General features: G+C 44.0%; 2 protein-coding genes across 2 annotated transcripts in view; one reads left to right on the top strand and one right to left on the bottom strand.

Moving 5' to 3' along the window:
- The window catches only part of RBPJL (recombination signal binding protein for immunoglobulin kappa J region like), a 40,116-nt gene extending 27,705 nt beyond the window's left edge, over window positions 1-12,411 (top strand). The window contains exons 10-12 of the mRNA XM_030211390.1: window positions 3,405-3,560; window positions 5,941-6,044; window positions 11,756-12,411. Of these exons, the coding sequence (XP_030067250.1) occupies window positions 3,405-3,560; window positions 5,941-6,044; window positions 11,756-12,029 (534 nt within the window). The 3' untranslated portion in view covers window positions 12,030-12,411. The remainder of the gene's footprint in view (window positions 1-3,404; window positions 3,561-5,940; window positions 6,045-11,755) is intronic.
- LOC115475565 (poly [ADP-ribose] polymerase 2-like) overlaps window positions 1-19,458 on the bottom strand; it is a 153,364-nt gene that overhangs the window by 107,952 nt on the left and 25,954 nt on the right. The gene's annotated exons all lie outside the window — the stretch shown is intronic.

Below are 19,458 nucleotides of genomic sequence, written 5' to 3'. Positions count from 1 at the left end.
GTCCCAGAATGTACCTCTGTCTGTCTAATGAGAAGGTCATACATAAGTACATAAGTAGTGCCATACTGGGAAAGACCAAAGGTCCATCTAGCCCAGCATCCTGTCACCGACAGTGGCCAATCCAGGTCAAGGGCACCTGGCACGCTCCCCAAACGTAAAAACATTCCAGACAAGTTATACCTAAAAATGCGGAATTTTTCCAAGTCCATTTAATAGCGGTCTATGGACTTGTCCTTTAGAAATCTATCTAACCCCTTTTTAAACTCCGTCAAGCTAACCGCCCGTACCACGTTCTCCGGCAACGAATTCCAGAGTCTAATTACACGTTGGGCGAAGAAAAATTTTCTCCGATTTGTTTTAAATTTACCACACTGTAGCTTCAACTCATGCCCTCTAGTCCTAGTATTTTTGGATAGCGTGAACAGTCGCTTCACATCCACCCGATCCATTCCACTCATTATTTTATACACTTCTATCATATCTCCCCTCAGCCGTCTCTTCTCCAAGCTGAAAAGCCCTAGCCTTCTCAGCCTCTCTTCATAGGAAAGTCGTCCCATCCCCACTATCATTTTCGTCGCCCTTCGCTGTACCTTTTCCAATTCTACTATATCTTTTTTGAGATACGGAGACCAGTACTGAACACAATACTCCAGGTGCGGTCGCACCATGGAGCGATACAACGGCATTATAACATCCGCACACCTGGACTCCATACCCTTCCTAATAACACCCAACATTCTATTCGCTTTCCTAGCCGCAGCAGCACACTGAGCAGAAGGTTTCAGCGTATCATCGACGACGACACCCAGATCCCTTTCTTGATCCGTAACTCCTAACGCGGAACCTTGCAAGACGTAGCTATAATTCGGGTTCCTCTTACCCACATGCATCACTTTGCACTTGTCAACATTGAACTTCATCTGCCACTTGCACGCCCATTCTCCCAGTCTCGCAAGGTCCTCCTGTAATCGTTCACATTCCTCCTGCGACTTGACGACCCTGAATAATTTTGTGTCATCGGCGAATTTAATTACCTCACTAGTTATTCCCATCTCTAGGTCATTTATAAATACATTAAAAAGCAACAAACCCAGCACAGACCCCTGCGGGACCCCACTAACTACCCTCCTCCACTGAGAATACTGGCCACGCAATCCTACTCTCTGCTTCCTATCTTTCAACCAGTTCTTAATCCATAATAATACCCTACCTCCGATTCCATGACTCTGCAATTTCTTCAGGAGTCTTTCGTGCGGCACTTTGTCAAACGCCTTCTGAAAATCCAGATATACAATATCAACCGGCTCCCCATTGTCCACATGTTTGCTTACCCCCTCAAAAAAATGCATTAGATTGGTGAGGCAAGACTTCCCTTCACTAAATCCGTGCTGACTTTGTCTCATCAGTCCATGTTTTTGTATATGCTCTGCAATTTTATTCTTAATAATAGCCTCCACCATCTTGCCCGGCACCGACGTCAGACTCACCGGTCTATAATTTCCCGGATCTCCTCTGGAACCCTTCTTAAAAATCGGAGTAACATTGGCTACCCTCCAGTCTTCCGGTACTACACTCGATTTTAGGGACAGATTGCATATTTCTAATAGTAGCTCCGCAAGTTCATTTTTTAGTTCTATTAATACTCTGGGATGAATACCATCAGGTCCCGGTGATTTACTACTCTTCAGCTTGCTGAACTGACCCATTACATCCTCCAAGGTTACAGAGAATTTGTTTAGTTTCTCCGACTCCCCCGCTTCAAATATTCTTTCCGGCACCGGTGTCCCCCCCAAATCCTCCTCGGTGAAGACCGAAGCAAGGAATTCATTTAATTTCTCCGCTACGGCTTTGTCCTCCTTGATCGCCCCTTTAACACCATTTCGTCCAGCGGCCCAACCGACTCTTTGGCCGGTTTCCTGCTTTTAATGTATCTAAAAAAATTTTTACTATGTATTTTTGCTTCCAACGCTAATTTCTTCTCAAAGTCCTTTTTTGCCCTCCTTATCTCCGCTTTGCATTTGGCTTGGCATTCCTTATGATCTATCCTGTTACTTTCAGTTGGTTCTCTTCTCCACTTTCTGAAGGATTGTTTTTTGGCTCTAATGATTTCCTTTATCTTACTGTTTAGCCACGCCGGCTGACGTTTAGTCCAGGTAATAGTAACCCATGAAACACCTCTGACTAAAGCCAGTATTGCACCTCAAGTCGTGACAGTTACTTTCAAGGTGGTGGCTTTGATCTTAAAGTCTATCTTTCATTTTTCACTATGGTTTTCTTTTGCTCTTGCATTCCTCATCTATTATTCTTTCTAGTAAATTAAGCTTTAAAATGATTTAATAACAGGAAAAAGCCTCACCCCTATGTCGGGGTATTGTGGAGATGACCTCAGTCTCTTGGATTTACTGCTACTGCTCGTCTCAGCATTTGCATTGTGCCATCGACACACGGTCTGTGATTGTCTAAAGGGAAGAGCAGGTGTCTGAATGGAGTGCGATTGATACATGGTCTCTGATTGGCTATAGTAAGAACGGGTGCCTGAAGGCAGTGCCATTGACACACGGTCTCTGATTGGCTAAAGGGAAGAGCAAGTGTCTGAATGGAGTGCGATTGATACATGGTCTCTGATTGGCTATAGTAAGAACGGGTGCCTGAAGGCAGTGCCATTGACACACGGTCTCTGATTGGCTAAAGGGAAGAGCAAGTGTCTGAATGGAGTGCGATTGATACATGGTCTCTGATTGGCTATAGTAAGAACGGGTGCTTGAAGGCAGTGCCATTGACACACGGTCTCTGATTGGCTAAAGGGAAGAGAAATGTCTGAATGGAGTGCGATTGATACACGGTTTCTGATTGGCTAAATGAAGAACAGGTGCCTCAAGGCAGTGTGACACATGGTCTCTGATTGGCTAATGCCTAAGGAAATCATGCTTCTTTACGCTTTCCAGTTATTCTTGTAACCAGACACTGTACAGATGGTTGAAAAACTGGATTACTTTGTCCAACATCAGTCAGTTGGCAACCCTAGAAGCAAGACATAATAGCGCTTCAATTTGCTGTGCAGAACTAGTTTCATCCTTTTTAACTGGTTAAATTGTACAGTTAAAATTTCAGACTGTCCAAATTTAGTCTGAAAAACGGGATGTTAGAGGCATTCCTGGAGCAGGTATGATATTCGATGTTAACCAGCTATATTAATCTGGGTAATCCCAGCAATGCAAACGGTGGGTCTGAGTGGATAGATTTAGCTGGATATTCACCACTAGCTGATATATCTGTGCAAGTATAACACAGTAGATCAACCTGTTATCTCAGCTAATTATTTAGGTTTTGAATATCAGCGCCATTGCAATGTGTTCACTCATCCATTCTAGCATTTACGGCACTGCTGGAAATTCTTCTTTCAGGCATCGCCCTGTCCCAAGGATGCAAATCGTGAGCTCTTGAATGACGGATCCTGCTGGACGATAATCGGGACCGAGTCGGCAGAGTACACGTTCAATGACAGCCTGGCAAAGTCCAGGGACCCCGTCACACCTGTCCCTCTCATTACCAGCCTGGAGGTGAGACATTACACAATTATAGTGGGTCTGAGCTTGAATTGTGTCATTTCTTCCCTGTGAATCATTCCCACCAATTATCTACATAGAAGTAGAGAAAAATAGCCGATCAATATTCATCTGGTAGCAGTGAGAATATTTTTAAATGTTTACTGTCACCAGACAAGTTAGGTGCCAGGCCAGGTGCAAGGACTGACATTCAATATCTGGGTCTCCTACTACTACTGCTTATTATTATTTCTATAGCGCTACTAAACGTATGAGCACGTAAGAGACGGTCCCTGCTCTGCTACTTATCACTTCTATAGCACTACTAGACGTTCACAGCACTGTACACTAAACACATAAGAGACAGTCCCTGTTCAACAGAGCTGACAATCTAATCAAAACAGACAGACAGGGCGAATAAGGGATAAGGCCTAACTGGACACGGGTTCCAGTAAATATTCAGCTGAGCACTCACAAAAGACACTTATGCAAGATATCAGTCTAAAAGTTATATGGAGAGAGGGGAAATTCAGCGACTCTAGGGAGGGACTGAAGTGGTCTGGAGATGGGTAGAAAAGTTATGTGACAAGAGGTGAAATTCAGCATTCCAAAACCCAGAAAATACCAACTGTACCTATAGATAGGAGACACTTTGTAGGGATGTACAGTTAGGTATAATAGGTGTTTATGTGTCTGTAGGGCTCACAGTACAGGGTGGGATTTGTACTTAGATCCCTTTATGTGAAGTCCACAGAGCTGAATGCTAGGCTGCCCCTCTGCTCTGCTGGGATGTCTGGGTGGTCAGTTTACTAGGAATGGAGCCAGACAGCCACCCCTATGGCTTTTTTTTGTGCGTTTTTCTGTAGGAATTTTTTTTAAAAGGTACCTAAAGAAATACATACTGAGCACAAAACGTATGGAAAATAGTGATTTTTTAAATTTAAAAAATGGATATTTTTCCATTTTGAAAATTGCTGTTCGGGATGAGAATCGTTGACGGTTTCAGCAAAATGTCTACAATTGGACTTGGGCATCAGATCAAAAATGTCCCTCCACATGTTTTTATAAGCGCCAAGAACCAGGCCCCAGTAGCGCAAAAATTCTGTTGCACGAATTTTCTCTTACTCTGTAGTGAATATACCTGTGTATTTCACAAACATACATGTAACATAGTAACATAGTAGATGACGGCAGAAAAAGACCTGCACGGTCCATCCAGTCTGCCCATCAAGATAACTCATATGTGCTACTTTTTGTGTACACCCTACCTTGATTTGTACCTGTCTTTTTCAGGGCACAGACCGTATAAGTCTGCCCAGCACTAGCCCCGCCTCCCAACCACCAGCCCCGCCTCCCACTGTGCCACTTTTTTGTGTATACCTTACCTTGATTTGTACCTGTCTTTTTCAGGGCACAGACCGTACAAGTCTGCCCAGCACTATCCCCGCCTCCCACCATCGGCTCTGGCACAGACCGTACAAGTCTGCACAACACTATCCCCGCCTCCCAACCACCAGCCCCTCCCCCCCACCAGCTCTGCCACCCAATCTCGGCTAAGCTTCTGAGGATCCATTCCTTCTGAACAAGATTCCTTTATGTTTATCCCACGCATTTTTGAATTCCGTTACCGTTTTCATCTCCACCACCTCCCGCGGGAGGGCATTCCAAGCATCCACTACTCTCTCTGTGAAAAAGTACTTCCTGACATTTTTCTTGAGTCTGCCACCCTTCAATCTCGTTTCATGTCCTCTCGTTCTACCATCTTCCCATCTACGGAAAACGTTCATTTGCGGATTAATACCTTTCAAATATTTGGTATTAGACATGTTTATCACAACTCTGCCTTCCTTTACCCCAAATTAAGCTCGAGGAATGTCTATGAATGATGTTTCTGATTCACTAACGTACCTGTCGTCACTCTTTAATTATTCCATATGCGCCCTCAAGGGTGTTAAGATCATTGCAAGACAGTAGATTGGTCTTGCCTCGATTGTCCAAGGTAAAGTGGGAATGAACTCGTAATCAAGCACTTTATTGAGTGGCATGGGTTTTGTGACATGCTCTTCCAAATAAAATTTGAGCTGAAGCTAGTTTAAAAAAAATGTAAGCTTTTAATCAACTTTTTTCTGTAAACGAGTGTTTGCCAGTGAGGTGGATGGAAAGGAGACATTAGCATTTCTGTTGAATATTAATCCAATATGATGTGCTGTTGATTGTATTAAATATATATTTTTTAATTTGAGCAGTGTATCTAGTTCTAATAAAACAAAATTATACAAGCCCTTTGCAAAACCTTTAAGAAATTCCCCCTTGAATTTATGGCTTCATCGTTCAGCTGAATATGGACTTCTTTATCTTTGCAAGTCTCTATAACATCCTGCTTTCCTTGTGGCAGCTGAATGGAGGAGGAGATGTAGCAATGCTGGAGGTACATGGAGAATGCTTTAGCCCCTGCCTGAAGGTCTGGTTTGGAGATGTGGAAGCAGAAACGATGTACAGGTATATAAGGGAAGAGCATTTAGCGTGTGAAATGACTATGAAATTAAGATCTTCTAAATTTAGAGGAGACGATAGAGAAGGTGGATATGATGCAAATATGCAGATACCTAAAAGTTAGGCTCTACCACAAGGGGTCACAATATCAGTAGGGAGTATTTCATATCATAGCTACTGCTACACAACAATAATTTTGTGGAGCAGTGAATGAAACTGTATCTCACACTAACATTATCGGCTTTTGACTCACCTACAACGTACACCGCACTGAACCCTGGAAAGGGGATATTAGTGGTATACAAAAATTGATTTGATTTGTTACATTTGTACCCTGCGCTTTCCCACTCATGGCAGGCTCAATGTGGCTTACATGGGGCAATGGAGGGTTAAGTGACTTGCCCAGAGTCACAAGGAGCTGCCTGTGCCTGAAGTGGGAATCGAACTCAGTTCCTCAGGACCAAAGTCCACCACCCTAACCACTAGGCTACTCCTCCACTCCAAGCTGTCACAGGATCCCTTTTACTAAGCTGTGATAGGTACTAATTTTGTGCCTAACACAGATTAAAATGGCGTCCCGAGGTAAGTACCAGATGTGCATACCCTAACCATGTGCTAAAAAATAATTTTCAGTTTTTGGAAGGCCATGTCTGGGGGGTGCAGAGTGAGCGTTCCTGCACTATGTGTAGTCACAAGAGTAATAAAGACATTCTCCAGCTTAGTCTCTCCAGTACTTTCATAAGTGCTGATAAATCCTCTGCCTTGTGGAGGCAACTGGGAGGGAGTAACAGCATTTTGAGCATATGCATAGAGCGGGAAGTGCTTGGCAGTGCAGGGCTCACCTGCATCATGTCAGGAGCTTGGGAATCTTGGGCGATGTCTGTGATGTGCCCTCGGGGACGATGCAGAGCAGTGTTTGTTGAGAGAATGAAAGGGTTTTTTCTGTCGTAGTTGGTACCCGCTCTCCTCAGCCATGTGAGTGTAATTTATGACCACCAGCACACACGGGGAAAGGACTATTTCATAGAACTGGCTCATTATTTGCTGCACAGTATGTGGGAAGGCTTTATATTCAGAGGTATGACTGAGAAAGGCAGAGACGCCAAGGGAGAAGTGTCCCAAAGACTGAGATTTACCACTCCAAGGAGTGTGAGATTTTTCAGAAGGTATTCAGGGTATAAATCTAGAATGGTTAACTTGAAGTGTTGCTTTGCAAATGACTCAAGGCAGGATTAAATGATATTGTCTTTTCTTTGGAGCCTCTGAAAGAACACAAAGTGGGGAGCAATTTGGGTAAATGTTTTGAGCTGAAAATTGCCTTCTGTTCCGCCCAGTAGTTAAAAGTATGTACGTCGGTTTCAGTGCACATGTTCATGCAGTAAAGGGAAAAGGGACAGGGCGGAGGAAGCAGTAGGCAGGAAGGTGTGCTCAGATTTCTTACTGGTTGAACCACTTGGTTTCCTTCTCTAAGGCTTCCCTCTCATGAAAGCAGTGATCGAGACCAGTGAACTGATACTGAAGCTCTGATGAATGAGAAATAGGGCTCAAAGAGTGTGAGAGTGAGAAAGCTTTCAAATGAGTGAGACTTGGCATCTCTGGAAAGTCCTGAGAAACTATGTGATGCAGTGTGAGGTGTGACTGCCCTCTCTGACTGAAAGCTGCTTGAGGTGAGAAAGGCAAGGGCTGTGGTGACCTTTAGGTGGCTTGGCGTAGGCTGTTTCCTCTCAGTGATGGAGCAGAGGAGGGGACTGAGCTGCTGGATGATGGCTTTATTGAAGCAGAACCTGCTGAGGTACCTGCTCATCTGTGAGATCCAAGAACTGGGCCTTGGGCCTCTATATCCTCTGATATGGCTGCTGCCTCCTGGCTCTTCTCTGATGCATGTAGGTCAGTCATGTTGACTCCTCTGTTCTACCACCAGCACCCAGCTGTGCTGAACAATGGAAGCCCAGGTATACTGATGCACTCACTGTGAGGCAAACAGAAGATCAGGAACACCCACACTGGTACAATCACTCGCCCCCCAGAGATGGCCACAGAGACAGACAGGACCCTATGGCAAAGCAGCACATTCTGGGAATTCGTGTAACAGCACGTATAACATCATATGTACATATCTAAAGTTGTGCACGGATATTCGGCATGGCTTTAAAAACATATAAATGAGGCTGAATATGGAATACTTGGTGGGTGAGTGCACAGAAACTGGTATATACTGATGTACAAAAGCCCAGGACAGCCTGGCTCAACTCCCACTGCAACTTCATAGGATTTGGGGAAAATCACTTATCCCTCTATTCACTCAGGTACAAACTTAGACTGTGAGCTGTCTGGGGACAGGAAAATACTGCTGTAGTAAATGACGGCAGATAAAGACCTGAATGGTCCATCCAGTCTGCCCAACAAGATAAACTCATTTTACATGGTATGTGATACTTTACATGTATTCTACAACTACACACTCAGTAAATCAATTCGTGTACACTCACAACCATTAAATCATTTTGTGTCTATATATATACACTTTATATGAGAGGCAAAACCTCACACTGCTGTGGCCACACTTGGTTAACTCTAACCAAAAAATTGTGTAGTAGGCACACAGTGAAAAAGTAATCATGGGTGAAAAAAACTCTCATTAATCTCTTTAGTTAATGTTGTGTGGTAATTCAAAATAATCAAGAAACCACTTATCTTAATGTAACTGTGCTTCACTGCTCTGCGGATGCGTTCCAAGAGTGAGGTCCCGACGGACCCATTTTGCTACCACTTTTTTTTTAAATATTTGTACGCTGCGCTTTCCCACTCATGGCAGGCTCAATGTGGTAATGGAGGGTTAAGTGACTTGCCCAGAGTCACAAGAAGCTGCCTGAAGTGGGGATCGAACTCAGTTCCCCAGGACCAAAGTCCACCACCCTAACCACTAGGCCACTGCTTTCTCAAGGGTCCTCACACCATCTGACCTGAAACAGTAGGAAACACCATTAATACTTTAAAAGACTGAAAATGCGGTTGTGTGGTGCAAAAATTCTACCTGTGCCCTGGGAGCTGCAATTTGTGCGAAGCCGGACGGCAAATTGGCGTCCCTGCTTTTTGATGCTTCAGCAATCCTGAGGGAAGAGGGCATGGCGTCATGACGTCAACTGACGCCAAATCTCCGTGCTTATCAAATCAAATGCAAAATTGAAGAAAAATGAAAATGAAAATAAAAAACAAAAACAAAATATAGTATATACTTCAAAATATACTATATAGTTCAACCCAAATAGTCCCAATCCGGGCACTTCAACATAGACCTCCAAAGAAGCTGGCAGTGTAATCCATGACGATCAACTGAAACTATGCGGAAAGCTCTGTCCTGTCTGAATCCTATCAACAGTATAAATGGCTCGTAAGAACCATAGTTTCTTTTAAAGACAAAATGCAGTCTAATGAATGCGTGAATTCAGTCCCCTAGGTTCCAAGGTGTGAAGTCTGTGGATCCAACATTGCTCACATTGCAGTAATGCTTTGTTGCGGTCCCCGCCCCCCCCCCCCCCCCCCCCCACGCTTATCCATCCTTTGAAGGAGTCAAAAGAATGGTTGAACTCCTTCAATGGGCTACAAGCGGTGCTCCTAACTTATTATTAGATATGCATGATTTATGTTTGCCCAATCTTAGTGAGACGCTGAGTTTTCCCCACGTACCACTTCAAACAAGGACACCGTAAATAAATAAACAACATACTCCGACATGCATGTCGTCCGAAATCATTGCTTGTAGGTGCACTTGTTCCTTGGGTTAACAAATTCAGTACATTCAATGGATTCAATAATAGGGACCTTTTGTTAAACACCCAACATCAATCCACATGAAGGGACCCATTTGAGACCTTTGTGATACGTTATGCGACGGGAGGGGAAGAGGTGGCTAGCATTATACGCAAGAACTGGGACATCATTCAAACACAGAAGATATTTGAGAATTATCAATTACGCATCGCCTTTTCAAGAGGTCAAAATTTAAAGGAGATGGTAAGTCCGGCAAACCTTTTGGACCATCGTTTGAACAAAACAGGTGGCCATTTTAAATGTGGTTCCTATACATTTGTTAACCCAAGGAACAAGTGCACCTACAAGCAACGATTTCGGATGACATGCATGTCGGAGTATGTTGTTTATTTATTGGGCGAACATAAATCATGCCTATCTAATAATAAGTTAGGAGCACCGCTTGTAGCCCATTGCAAGGAGTTCAACCATTCTTTTGACTCCTTCAAAGGATGGATAATTGATTGTGTCCTCGCAAGCAAGCGTGGAAGGGACCGCAACAAAGCATTACTGCAATGTGAGCAATGTTGGATCCACAGACTTGACACCTTGCAACCTAGGGGACTGAATTCACGCATTCATTGGACTGCATTTTGTCTTTAAAAGAAACTATGGTTCTTACAAGCCATTTATACTGTTGATAGGATTCAGACAGGACAGAGCTTTCCGCATAGTTTCAGTTGATCGTCATGGATTACACTGCCAGCTTCTTTGGAGGTCTATGTTGAAGTGGCCGGATTGGGACTATTTGGGTTGAACTATATAGTATATTTTGAAGTATATACTATATTTTGTTTTTGCTTTTGTTTTTCATTTAAATTTTTCTTCAATTTTGCTTTTGATTTGATAAACACAGAGATTTGGTGTCAGATGACGTCATGACGCCATGCCCTCTCCCCTCAGGATTGCTGAAGCGTCAAAAAGCAGGGACGCCATTTTGCCGTCTGGCTTCGCATGAAATTGTAGCTCCCAGGGCACAGGTAGAATTTTTGCACCACACAACCGCATTTTCAGTCTTTTAAAGTATTAATGGTGTTTCCTACTGTTTCAGGTCAGATGGTGTGAGGACCCTTGAGAAAGCGGTAGCGAAACGGGTCCGTTGGGACCTCACTCTTGGAACGCATCTGCAGAGCAGCGAAGCACAGTTACACTAAGATAAGTGGTTTCTTGATTACCACACAACATAACTGAAGAGATTAATGAGAGGTTTTTTCACCCATGATTACTTTTTCACTGTGTGCCTCCTACACAATCTTTTGGTTAGAGTTAACCAAGTGTGGCCACAGCAGTGTGAGGTTTTTCCTCTCATATAAAGTGTATATATATAGACACAAAATGATTTAATGGTTGTGAGTGTACACGAATTGATTCACTGAGTGTGTAGTTGTAGAACCAAGGAGCGTGAATCAGGATCTAATTTTGAAGCACATAACTGTGATACTTTATATGTATATCCGAGTTTGATTTGTCCTTGCCATTCTCAGGGCACAGACCGTAGAAGTCTGCCCAACACTCTTCTTGTACTGAAAGTTCTGAAGCTAACATTGAAGCCCCTTAAAATTGACACTCCAGCCCATCCATATCTATTCAGCCACGATCAGGGCGCAGACCGTAGAAGTCCGCCCAGCATTGGTTTTACTCTTCAATTACCGGCGTCACCACCCAATCTCCGCTAAGATTCTGTAGATCCATTCCTTCTAAACAGGATTCCTTTGTGTTTGGAAGGAACGGATCTACGGAATCTTACATACCATTGTGACTTGCGTTGAACTACGACTGAAAAAGGTATGAGTTAAATCCAAATCTAGCAGGGTCTGGTACAGAGTAACAGCAAGAATGGTGGGATCAGAGCTTAGAAACCAGAAAGCACTGACCACCTCCTCCTCCTTGTTGTTCTATCTTCTCAGGAATCCTTCGTCCATGGTGTGTGTAGTGCCTGATGTCTCAGCCTTCGGCAGCGAATGGAGGTGGCTGCGGTACCCGGTAACTGTGCCTCTTTCTCTCATCAGGACGGATGGCCTGGTTTATGCCACTAGCTTCTCTTTTACATACACTCCAGAGCAGACCTGCCTCTCCAGCCAGCACCTGCCCTCCAGCCTCAGCCAGGACTCAGACTCTCTGCTGGACAGTATCCATCATGAATTCACTAGAACGAATTTTCATCTCTTCATGCAGAACTAATTTCCCTGGAACATGGAGCACCTCAATCAGTTTAGTGCTGACAAGTTCATTCAGTTCTGGTTTTGCTGCATTGCATCCATGAGCTTACAGCACTTCCTTTCTTAGATTAATTGTCTCCCTCCCCCTGCAGTGGTCATCCTTTCATTTAAACACCAGCTGCCATTTTTTACAGCCAAACATTCAGTATTGGTAGCAGGAGACTGGCCGGCATTGAATATTAATTTAGTCTGGCTGCCAGCAGTTACTGGGTTTCAGCAGATAAAGTTATCACAGCCCCTGGGCTGCCTGACACTTCACAGGCAGTGCTAGGGAAGGGGTCGGGGATGGAGGGTCAAAAGGGATTTTCAGTGGCATTATCTGGATAATCCACCCAGGCAGGGGTGTGCTGGTAAATTAACAATGGGCTCTTTCTCCGGGTGTAGCCAGCCCTGCAATTTGGGGTGGACTGGGGGGGGGGGGAGGTAACGCATGCCTCTCTCTCCCCTTTCCTCATGCAGGCATGCTAGGCATACCTTTGCTGGCAGGGATGCCGAGCCCCACCAGCCAATGGACTGCCACCACTCCCCGCTGCTAATTTCTGGGTCTGAGCAGCATGCTGGGACTTCTCTGGCATGCACAAAAAGTCCCAGGAGCGGGGAAGTACAGCAGGTCTATTTATTTGGCTGACAGGGCTCAGCATCCCCACCAGCAAAGTAAAAGAATCCGGGAGGTGGTCTGAGCCCATATTTTGGGATCCAGTTGTTAAAGTAGACATGTGGGGGTCTACTTTAACAACCGGCTCCCAAAATTCTTAAAAACTTAACAAACGGCTCTTGCGAGCCCGTGAGACCCTGCTCCAGCTCACCACTGCACCCTGGTAACTTTTACTAAATCAGACCCTGGAATTATAAGTGCAGAGAGACAATGGGGCAAAACCAGAGCTGGATCAGCATCTCAGGAAAATCCAAAAATAAAAATGCTTCAGAGTATTTCAGTCTGTGATCCCTTCTTTTGGAAAAAGTGCACCCTAGAGGGAGAAACTCATTCTGTACTATAAAATCCATGAGGAGTGTAAACTGTTGGGAAAAACTTGGGCCTCTGAGAAGAACCTGACGCACTGGCCTTCAATCTCATGTATTGTGGTAGTAAATTTCCAGATTTTGGATGAGCCACCTTTGGCGTCTCTGGGATATTGTAGAATGTGGAAAGTGCACCTGCCCTTGTGCTGATTTTTCCATTCACCCTAATGTGGAAAATACTGCCTCATTTTAGAAATGAGCTCTGCTATTTACACTTCAAAATAGGTCCTACAGATTTTAGGAAAGAGGTTGCAGAGCAAACTATGCTTGCAGAGGAAATGTTTTTCCACCTTTCACGACTTCCAGGCTCAAAACATTGGTGGCACAAGGGGTGAAGAGAAACAGCCTGACCAGCAGATGGCAGCAGAGCTACAGCACAGCGGAAAAGCACTGCCAAGCTTATGCAAGAGATGAAGCGGAGAAACAGAGAAAAAATGTTGGCAGATAAAGGCAATAAGGCCTATCCAGTCTGCCCAACCATGTCATCTACTCTTAGGGCGTCTTTTACAAAGTCGCGCTAGTGATTTCTGCGTGGGAGGCAAATGAGAGGAAGCCCAAAGGAATTGAATAGGCTTCCTCTCATTTGCCTCAATGAACTGGCAGCGTGGCTTTGTAAAAGAGGCCAAGCTCTCTTGAATTCAGATACTATTTTCGTCTCTACCACTTCCATCATAAATTCACCACCCTTTCCGTGAAGAAGTATTTCCTCGGGTTATTTCTGAGTCTATCCCTTTTCACCTTCATTCTATGACCCCTCATTCCAGAGTTTAATTGAAAGAGACTCGCCCCCCCCCTGTGCATTTATGCCATGTAGGTATTTAAATGTCTCTATCATATCTCCCCTCTCCCACCTTTCTTCCAAAGTATTATACATATTTGTTTGTCCCCATACGCTTTATGTTGTGACACCTACTCAACAACCCACACAAAAGATACTACACAACCTGACAGATTTTAGTTGTCTCTAGCAACCACCACAACTGCTAGAGATACATCTTCACTGACCCATCGGACTGGTCTTAATAAAGGGAGGTTGTCGGCCAACAGGAAGTTGAAACCAGCAGACGCCACAATAGGTTCAGAAATTAGCAGAACCATCACAAACATACTCAGAGTCCCTACAGTGTTTTCAGATATGAAATACAAAATCATACTTTTACAAAAAAATGATCCTGTACTGTGAAAATGGAAAAATGTGCACTGCAAACCTTTGTGAGATATAAAAATGATTAAAGAGCTCTAGAAATGTGTGGTAACGTGATACAATGCATTTTATGGAAAGTTCGTTTGACTGAGTATGGATGATGGAGTGCTGGGAAAACACCAGAAAAAGCAAAGGATGACACACGACTCAGAGGCTGGGAGTTGAGGGAAAAAAAGCACCAACAGTAAAGACGCAACACGGGCCTGTGTTTTGGTGGGCAAGCTGCCTGCTTCAGGGGTCACGTACAAACATTCTTTGATGGCTGAAGTGTGTTGTACTGCTCTAATACACTGGATATCCAACAGAACAAGCTGATGGTAGGGAAAAAAAGAGCAGTACTTCAAAAAACATACAGCAGTGTGAACTACAGCTGTATTTTTCTAGTACCAGTAGATCTTTACCTTTATTCTCTTTAGTAAAGACTGAAGCAAACAGTTAATTCAGTCTCTCCACTATGGCCTTGTCTTCCCTCAGTGATTTAACACTCCCACTGATTCCCTCGCAGGCTTTCTCCTTCTGATGTGTTTACCATGAATTTTTGCCTCTATGACAAATTTATTTTCAAATTCTCTTTTATTTTTCTTTATCAATAGAAAAATGTAAGCAGAGTAAACTCTGGAATTCATTGCCGGAGAACGTGGTGAAGGCGGTTAGCTTGGCAGAGTTTAAAAGGGGGTTAGACGGTTTCCTAAAGGACAAGTCCATAAACCGCTACTAAATGGACTTGGGAAAAATCCACAATTCCAGGAATAACATGTATAGAATGTTTGTACGTTTGGGAAGCTCTCCAGGTGCCCTTGGCCTGGATTGGCCACTGTCGTGGACAGGATGCTGGGCTCGATGGACCCTTGGTCTTTTCCCAGTGTGGCATTACTTATGTACTTATGTCCTCTACTTGGCTCACTTTTATTACATAGAGCAGTGATTTAACCTATTGTGATGTCATAGTGGCTCATTCCACCAATAAGAGCCAGCCTCATTAGTGATGTCACAATGGCTTGATTGTATAGAATGTTTGTACGTTTGGGAAGCTCGCCAGGTGCCCTTGGCCTGGATTGGCCGCTGTCATGGACAGGATGCTGGGCTCGATGGACCCTTGGTCTTTTCCCAGTGTGGCATTACTTATGTACTTATGTCCTCTACTTGGCTCACTTTTATTACATAGAGCAGTGATTTAACCTATTGTGATGTCATAGTGGCTCATTCCACCAATAAGAGCCAACCTCATTAGTGATGTCACAATGGCTTGATTGTATAGAATGTTTGTACGTTTGGGAAGCTTGCCAGGTGCCCTTGGCCTGGATTGGCCGCTGTCGTGGACAGGATGCTGGGCTCGATGGACCCTTGGTCTTTTCCCAGTGTGGCATTACTTATGTACTTATGTCCTCTACTTGGCTCACTTTTATTACATAGAGCAGTGATTTAACCTATTGTGATGTCATAGTGGCTCATTCCACCAATAAGAGCCAACCTCATTAGTGATGTCACAATGGCTTGATTGTATAGAATGTTTGTACGTTTGGGAAGCTCGCCAGGTGCCCTTGGCCTGGATTGGCCGCTGTCGTGGGCTCGATGGACCCTTGGACTTTTCCCAGTGTAGCATTACTTATGTACTTATGTCCTCTACTTGGCTCACTTTTATTACATAGAGCAGTGATTTAACCTATTGTGATGTCATAGTGGCTCATTCCACCAATGAGCCAACCTCATTAGTGATGTCACAATGGCTTGATTGTATAGAATGTTTGTACGTTTGGGAAGCTCACCAGGTGCCCTTGGCCTGGATTGGCCGCTGTCGTGGACAGGATGCTGGGCTCGATGGACCCTTGGTCTTTTCCCAGTGTGGCATTACTTATGTACTTATAAAAACTTGTCTGACCTTTCCAATCTATCCATCCATGCCCTCTGTTCTCCATATCACTCCCTTAGAGATCCTATGTACTTGTCTCAAGCTGTCTTGAATTCAGATACTCTTTTTGTCTCCACCACTTCCATCGAGAGGCCGTTCCACCAATTCACCACCTTTTCTATTAAGAAGTATTTCCTTAGTTCTGCATCTATCCCCTTTGACCTTCATCCTATGCCCCCTCATTCCAGAGCTTCCTTTCAACTGAAAGAGACTCACCTCCTGTGCATTTGTGACGCGTAAGCATTTAAATGTCTCTATCATATTTTGCTTCTCTTCCAAAGTATACATATTGAGATCTTTAAGTCTGTCCCCATACGTTTTATGGTGAAGATCACTGATCATTTCAGTAGCTGCCCTCTGGACCGACTCTATCCTGTTTATATCTTTTGGAAGGTTCAGTCTCCAGAATTGTACACAATATTCTAAATGAGGTCTCAGTAGAGTCTTACTCAGGGGCATCATCATCTTTCGATTCCCACTGCAGCTCCTTGTGACTCTGGGCAAGTCACTTAACCCTCCATTGCCCCTGGTACAAAATAAGTACCTGAATATATGTAAACCGCTTTGAATGTAGTTGCAAAAACCTCAGAAAGGTGGTATATCAAGTCCCATTTCCCTTTCCTTTTTCCTACTGGTCATTCCTCTCCCTATGCAGCCGAGCAACCTCCTAGCTTTCACTGGTGCCTTTTCAACCTGTTTGGCCACCTTGAGATTATCACATATACAAGTCTCACTCCTCTTTCATGTACAAAAGTTCTTCACCCCTAAACTGTACTGTTCCCTCAGGTTTTTGCAGCCCAAATGCAAGATCTAGCATTTTATAGCATTAAATCTAAGCTGCCACATTCCAGACAATTCCTCCAGCTTCATTAAGTCCTTCAGAGACTTTCTTTTGTTTAAGGCTTTCTTTTTTTTTTTGTCCTAAGTGATTATCTGCTTTTGTGATTTATCTGATTCTTTTTGTGTTTTTTGCTGAATGTTTTTATGGATGTTTTGTTGTAAGAGCAGGCTAGAATAAACTAATACATTTAAATATTCCTCATGTTATCCACACCATCAGGGCTGTTATCCGCAAAGAGACAAACCTTACCAGACAGCCTTTCAGCAATATTTCTTAGAAAAATGTTAAAAAGAACCGAACCTTGCGGGACACCACTGGTAACATCCTTTTTCTCAGAATGAGCTCCATTTACCAGAAGCACCTTCCACTCAAAGTCACTTTAGAAGCCATACTGGTATCTAACTTGCCAGTGCTGATGCCTGCTTCTGTTTCCTTCATCTGGATCCTTTTTCAGTTTTTGAAAGATGTTGTTTTGGCTCTAATAATCTCTTTAGCTTCAGTCAGGCAGAGGCAGCTGAGCCAGCAATGGATGGATGCTCCTCCCTCGTGCCACCAGTACCTGATGCCTTTCTCACGGTGTCGGTTTCCTGAGCTGTGTGGAGCCAGTCTGGCAGCGTGAGTTCCATGCGTTCCTGTAGATTGTGTAGCCAATACCATGAGACTGGCTCTGCGCAGCTCGAGAGCATGTTGTACCATTCACCCGTCATGCTGCTCTTCCTGCCAACCTCAGGAGGACCGCACTACAGCCATATGAGGGAGTGAACAGCTATAGCTCTGCAGAACTGCATACACATCGAGGTCCATCTCCCACCTATAATGGTCAGAGTGTGCCCCACAGCTCTGCATAGGGGTTTTACATATGCTTCATAGGGTAGCCAGCTGACGGGGCAATAAAGATGCTTCCTAGAAGCAGATTAGTAACTTTACAAGTGCATTCTCAGAAGCTTAGCCGAGATTGGGAGGCGGGGCTGGTGTTTGGGTGGTGGGGCTAATTCTGGGCAAGACTTCTACGGTCTGTGTCCTGAAAATGGCAGATACAAATCAAGGTAAGGTATACACAAGAAGTAGCACATATGAGTTTATCTTGTTGGGCAGACTAGATGGACCGTGCAGGTCTTTTTCTGCCGTCATCTACTATGTTACTATATTCATTAAGGAAGATTTGATGCTGACATTTAGGACACCTGAAAAATGTTTACAGCTGCCAGTCATCCCCCTAAACGTCTTGCAGCTGTTGTTGTAAAATGGCAGGCATAGACATTTTGAAGCCCTAAACGTTTTCACCTGCCGCAATATCAGAAACCTCAATGTACCGATGATCAGCATTTACAGCCCTCCCACCTCTACGTATTTTAATGACTATTTAAATATCCTGGTTGCCATTTTACAATCTCGGCCAGAAGCTGCAGAGGAATGGTTCTAATGGTGCCAAAGCAACACCTCGTACCCCACAAGGAAAACGTCACCTCAGAGGAAGTGGACATGTTGGTGCGGGAGGTCATGGCACAAAGGAAACATCTTTTTGGTGTAGAAGGGCAAAGGCTCACAAAAGGCAGCGGGTCCATCATATTTAAAGGCCCTGTTGAAAAAATATATAATCCGATTAGGCACTTTTGCCAATTACTTGTCTGTTCATTGAGTGCTAGACCCTTTCTATTTCTGTAGGTGGTTTCTCTCCTTCTGGGGGACCCGAGAGCGATGTGTGGTCAGTCATTGACACCGAGGACAGGGGGGGGGGGGGCGATGTCATAGAACTCAGTCCTACTGTCCTCTCTGTTACAGGGTCTGAGGAAACTATGTATTCAGTGGTGTGTGTGAGGAGACCCTAAGAAACTATGTGATGCACAGAGTGGTCGAGGCCTGGGATGGCTGCCAGGACCGTCTGGAAACTGCCAGTGGCAAAAAATGCTAGAGAAGAGATGACCTTGAGGTCTACAAGTGGTGTGGTGTTGGCTTAGATGGTTAATGGCTTCCTTGTTGAAGAAGAAACACCTTATACACTGGTCAGTGTTGAGGTCCAGAAACTGTTACAGTTTATTTGATATACTGTCCAGTTTTCACGAATCAGGGCGGTTTACAACAAATCAAATATAAAATATTAGACAAGAACACCATAAAAATTGATAGGATAGACCTAAATCATTCATTTGATCTAATTGTACATTTTTGTATTTTTATTTTCTGGGAAAACTCTGTGTGTTTCTAGTGTGATTCACCTAGGTATAGATAGAATATAAATTCATAAACTAAATTAAACCAAACTAATGGTTAGTGCAGTGGCCTTAGAACCAGGTTTCATGCCTACTGCAGTTCCTTGTGACTACTACTACTTAACATTTCTAGAGCGCTACTAGGGTTACGCAGCGCTGTACAAATTAACAAATAAGGACGGTCCCTGCTCAGAAGAGCTTACAATC

Source organism: Microcaecilia unicolor, chromosome 8, assembly GCF_901765095.1.
Source record: "Microcaecilia unicolor chromosome 8, aMicUni1.1, whole genome shotgun sequence".
Lineage (NCBI taxonomy): Eukaryota > Metazoa > Chordata > Amphibia > Gymnophiona > Siphonopidae > Microcaecilia > Microcaecilia unicolor.
The sequence above is the reverse complement of the archived record's forward strand: the minus strand, read 5'-3'. Positions and strand labels throughout refer to the sequence as shown.